This window comes from Ctenocephalides felis, unplaced genomic scaffold, assembly GCF_003426905.1.
Source record: "Ctenocephalides felis isolate EL2017-DRISC unplaced genomic scaffold, ASM342690v1 CF-g0.4_SCAFFOLD_01170, whole genome shotgun sequence".
Classification (NCBI taxonomy): Eukaryota; Metazoa; Arthropoda; class Insecta; order Siphonaptera; family Pulicidae; genus Ctenocephalides; species Ctenocephalides felis.
Window position 1 is genome coordinate 66,086,723 of NW_020537324.1, and position 5,210 is coordinate 66,091,932.

The following is a 5,210-nucleotide window of genomic DNA, read 5'->3' on the forward strand; positions in this document are numbered from 1 at the left end:
TTTAGCAATATGCTCCTCATGAAGAGCGTCGTTCTTGAATCTTTTGCCGCATCTGCTACATTTGAACGGCTTGTCCCCGCAATGGAAACTCTTATTGTGCTGAGTCAGGTAGCAAGCCTTGTTGAATTGCTTGTCACAGGCATCGCAACGATGTATTACGGGCTTCTTATCAGGTTCAGAAGATGTGACAACAAGCTGTTGCGGCGACGGCGTCGATGGTTCCTGATCCGGTATTGCTGGACTAAACGGCGGATGCTGCAGAGGGTCTACAAAGTCGTAGTCCATATGCTGGTTGTATTGATGTTGTAGTGGTGTTGGAGCCGCAACTGGATCTCTCAAAGCCACCACAGACCCATTAGTATCACCAATAATATGGTGAGAGTTCGTGATGCGGTTGCCTGGCGGGATAACCAGGAATAGCGGTGTGTTGGTGGTGGATTGGCCCTGGTCCGCCGACTGCAGATTGGAAGTGACTTGCTGATCCAGGTCCTCCGCCATGTCCGTAATATCCGGCGTAATGGTGTGTGGGGATCGGCGCGGTTGGCGGTACCAGATGGGCGAGCGCGCTGACTGGCCCAGGAGCAGGTCCTGATCCTGTGGCACCAGGCCCGGCTGCTGCGGCATGTGGCGTACTGATTGTTCCTCCATTATGTTGGTTGTGTTGACTGTTAACGAGTTGTGAATCTGCAGGCCCCTCGGAAGTGGGAGGAGGTTGTGGACGGAGGGACCTGCTTGCCCGTTTGGGGGACTCCCAGACAGATGATTTGTTGTTGAGGTGGTATTGTTCTCGATCTGCTGGTGATGCATGTCACCACCTGGCGGAGGCTGTCCTGTATCCGGCGGTATTCCCGGGAACGTAAAAGAACCGTACGAATGAGGTAGAATGTAACTTCCTGGATTTGATGGTTGCTGCGATTGTGGTGGAAAAGCTTGAGGTTCTGGACTCCTCTGTTGTTGCGATTGTAACCTTCTAGACGGACTTGATCCACCTTTGTGATGTGTTGGGTGATTAGGATCACGGCCCGGGTGGTGATGAGCACTGATAGGTAGATTTGCGGGATCCGGCTGGCCACTGCTTTTAACAGCATTTTTGTGCAATGTCGTATTATAATGACGTTTCAAATGCCCTGAACTTGTAAACCACTTGTTGCACGCAGTACAATTATATGTTTTTGGTCGACGAGCCTCATTACTTTTCCATCCAGGTCCCTTAGCACCAGGCGCAACTATGGGATGAGAACTTGTAATTTGTGGTACGGTACCGGCCGGTCGAAAACCGCCGACGCCGTTATCATGTTGCTGTGGCGTTGTTGTTGTAGGAAAATCCGGCGGGCTTACCATATGTGGTGGATGAGACGCCTGTTGCATACCCGGCTGCATAGCATGTTCGGATGGTGTTCGAAATAATTTAATATCTTGTGAAGCGGATTGCGGTGGAAATGCAGCCTGGTGATATAACTGATGTGACTGCGGCGGTTGCGCATCTTGCCAATGTGGTTGCATACCTTGCAGTCCTTGTAGTGATGGTAAAACAGCTGGGTATACAACTTTGTGTGAATCCAGATCTAAAATTTCACTCGAACTGTCTTTGGTTGATGTCGTATTGGTATTCGGCATTGGCGGATATTGAAACGAATCCGAATGCGAGAGTGCGTGCTCTTGCAGTTGAGCGGCGGTATCGCACACCATACCGCATTTATCACATTGCACTGGGGAAGGCGACGGTATGCAAACGCCACCGGGCGCAGAGCCGGAAGGACTAGATGAGCTCACTCGCGGACTATGCTGATACGGTTGATAGCGCGACGAAACCTGTTGCTGCTGCTGATGCATTTGTTGCGCACTATGTTTGCCCATGAAATCTTGGTTCATATAAGGATTTTCTAAACCGTAATACACATCGTACCCGTAGTTTGGAGAATATTGTTGATGCGGTGGCATATCGTAAGGCGTATGATATGACGTAACCACGTGTTGTTGTTGATGTTGTTGTTGCTGTTGCTGAGAATTTTGTTGCGGCTGTTGTTGAGGTTCAATTTTGGGTACTAATCCCGGTTCTTGTTTCACGTTCACCATTTGATTATCACTAGAGTCTGCCGCGGCTATCACATTCGAAACTTTTTTAGGCGCGTGATTATTATTATCCGGATCTGTCGGAGACCCGGAATTCGAGGGCGGCGGACCCCACGAAGCGCGCGACATCATCGGATCGTGATGATAATGCAAATGAACTTGCAACGAAGCGGCCGAATCAAACATCAGTCCACAATCCGAACAATGATGGTGCGTTGTTGCGGATTGTTGTGTACCGCCACCACCGCCTGCGGCCGGTGTGGCGGACATCGTCTATTAAACACGAGCCACGAACGATCAACACATCACTATTTAACATTAACCACAGCACACGTGTATTACAATAAAATCGATTTACGATAAAAGTCTGTTGTAATTAAAATAAAATACGACTTGGTATTTCAAAAATGAATGCACACGAACAAAAACGAATTTAAAATTAAAACCGGAACGCACACTGCTCTTGTTATAATCTCTGCGCAAAATACGTAGTCACTGCTAGCCGGCCGGTGTACAACTGATTCGCTCACGAGGATTTTGGCGCGCTCGTCCTTTGCAGGAGGAAGGGGTCGCAGCATGCAAGAACGAGAGATCTGCGTTGACCAATGGCAACGGCGTTCTTCGGGGTCGGACGTACGCCACGGTGCGAGAGGGACCGACTACGCTTTCGTTTACGTGCGCTCGGTGAATCTATGCGGACCAGAGGACGCTATGAACATGAACTACGAAGATATGTGCGTTCGCTCTGCGTACCGCTCCGTTCGACCGGTTGAGCCTCAGCCTCAGCCTCACCGCCCTGCGAGGCTACGAGACGTATGCGTATGGTGATTTGTAGATGTATGTTTTGCACGAGTACCGTCGCGACGCAAAAATTTTCTATTTTAATTTAATTTAATTAATAACTCGTTATAATTTTGCACTTGTTTATGCACAACCAAAATTATAATAAATTCAATAAATTTGTTGTTAAAAATGATACGTTATTAATAAAAATTAATGTTTTGTTACTATAGTTTAAAATAAAATCTAAATACAAATCGATTTAATAATCGAAATAATTTTCGAAATGTATGATGCAATTTATTATTAGTTTTAACAGTTGAAAAAAAATTATTTAGTGGTTTGCGATAACGATAGTATTCATATTAAACCACACTCAAAACTTTTATAGAAAATACTGTGTTATAGATTAATAATAAATTAATTTGTATACTCTTAAGATCTGAATTGTAGAGTAGATGTATTTTTTGCACGAGCACCGGTGAAACTCAAAATTTTCTATTTTCTACTTCAGTTTGGTTTAATAACTCATAATTTTTAAAATTATAATAAATTCAATAAATTTGTTTGTTGTTAAATATATTAAAATTATAATAAATTAATAATAAATTAATTTTTCTAAATAAAAATAGAAAATAAAAATCTAAATACAAATCAAGCTAGCAATTTTAATTTTTAGAATGTATAATAAAATTTATCTATTATAAAAACAAAAATTTAATCTATTATTTAAACAAAAATTTAGTTACTAAAAAAAATTAATTTTGAAATTTTAAGTGACTTCCCAAAGGAGAAGTTTATATTTATATTATAATTTTTTAAATGTTTACATGTAATTTTTCATTTCCTGTTGGTACAGCACTACAAAATTATTAAATTTACCTGTGCCTCAGGTAACACAAATTATTCTAAAAATGAATGATACTTTTGATTTCAACTACTAACAGGTGAGTTATTGTATTGTAAATAAAAGGCAACACAGTCGTACCCAAATCCCATTTGAAATTAGAGATTGTTATAAAGTCATTTTTTCTATTATTGTATTATACCTGTGTGATTATAATTGAACATTAAATATAAAACTATTAATCTGAATAACAATAACTCAAAAAACTTAAGATATTTTTAGTTTATAAAAATGATGAAGATTATGGATAGAAAGCATATGATGTATGTATTCAATTTGTGATCGAGCTGTAGAATGTTATATAATGCAAATTTATTGTATGAATCATTTTGTCCAGCGTACAGAAAATATTCGAATCTAAATACTTACATAAAATCATTTTGTTAAATATTAATTTTACTGAACAATATCAATAATCAATAGCAAAATTTTCACATAGGCCATGGTAAGTTAATTAGATAATTTTAAATTATCTAATAAATAGCCTACGTAAAATTTTATCCGATATAAATACAATAAAATATTTGTATCAATGCTTCATACATTTTTTTTAAAGAACTATTTTGAAAATATGAATTGTTGATACTTTTAAACATACAAATATTAGTTGCATTATAAAAACTAGTACAAATCCATAAAATAATATACTTTAGCTTTATTAGTTCACAAATTAAATATTTAATTTAAGAAATAACAATTTCAGCAAGGTTCATATGAGAATGAAAATAAATTGAACATAAAAATTTAAAAAATTCGCGTACGTGGGAAATAAATTTTGCAATTAGAATTTATGGAATGTTTGGAAGTGAATTTTAATCAAATCAATTACGCAATCAGTTTAGATTGCTAAACTGTTTAAAAAATTAACACGTTAATCATCATCATCGTCACAATATCAGAAACAATTTCTCATGGGTCATAGTAACTTTATTAGATAATTTAGTTAAAGATGTATCATGGAAACTTAATGAATCAGAAAAATTGTCAAAATTATTGGAACAACTATTTTTTGTCACACATAATATGACTGAAATGGCGCTATAGTGTAGAACCTTGATTATACGGAACTTAGTTATACGGATTTGCGATTATCCGGATTACCAACTGCGACCAATTTATAATTATGTACATATCTACACATATCTATGATTCGAATTTCTGTATGATTAATGGTGCAATTTAATATATGTATGTAATGAAATCGAAGAAAATATGTATGTACATACATAATGAAGTGTTAATTTCTTATTGATATGATAAATGAGTTGATATGTTAAATTGTGATTTTCGATTATACTAATGCCGATCGACAACTATTAGTCCGGTTAATCGACGTTCTACTATATTAATATATGGCTCATGTAGAACTTCTTATGGTCAGACATATATGACTGACATTGCGAATGAAGTATTAACTGCAACTAATATATGTTTCTATTTTAATCCATTA

The 5,210-nt window shown here is 38.0% G+C and overlaps 1 protein-coding gene across 1 annotated transcript in view; it reads right to left on the reverse strand.

Moving 5' to 3' along the window:
- LOC113367548 (transcription factor 20-like) overlaps positions 1 to 2,708 on the reverse strand; it is a 15,233-nt gene extending 12,525 nt beyond the window's left edge. Inside the window, exon 1 of the mRNA XM_026609147.1 lies at positions 7 to 2,708. Coding sequence (XP_026464932.1) covers positions 7 to 2,343 — 2,337 coding nt within the window. The 5' untranslated portion in view covers positions 2,344 to 2,708. The remainder of the gene's footprint in view (positions 1 to 6) is intronic.
- Between the last annotated feature and the right edge of the window lie 2,502 nt (positions 2,709 to 5,210).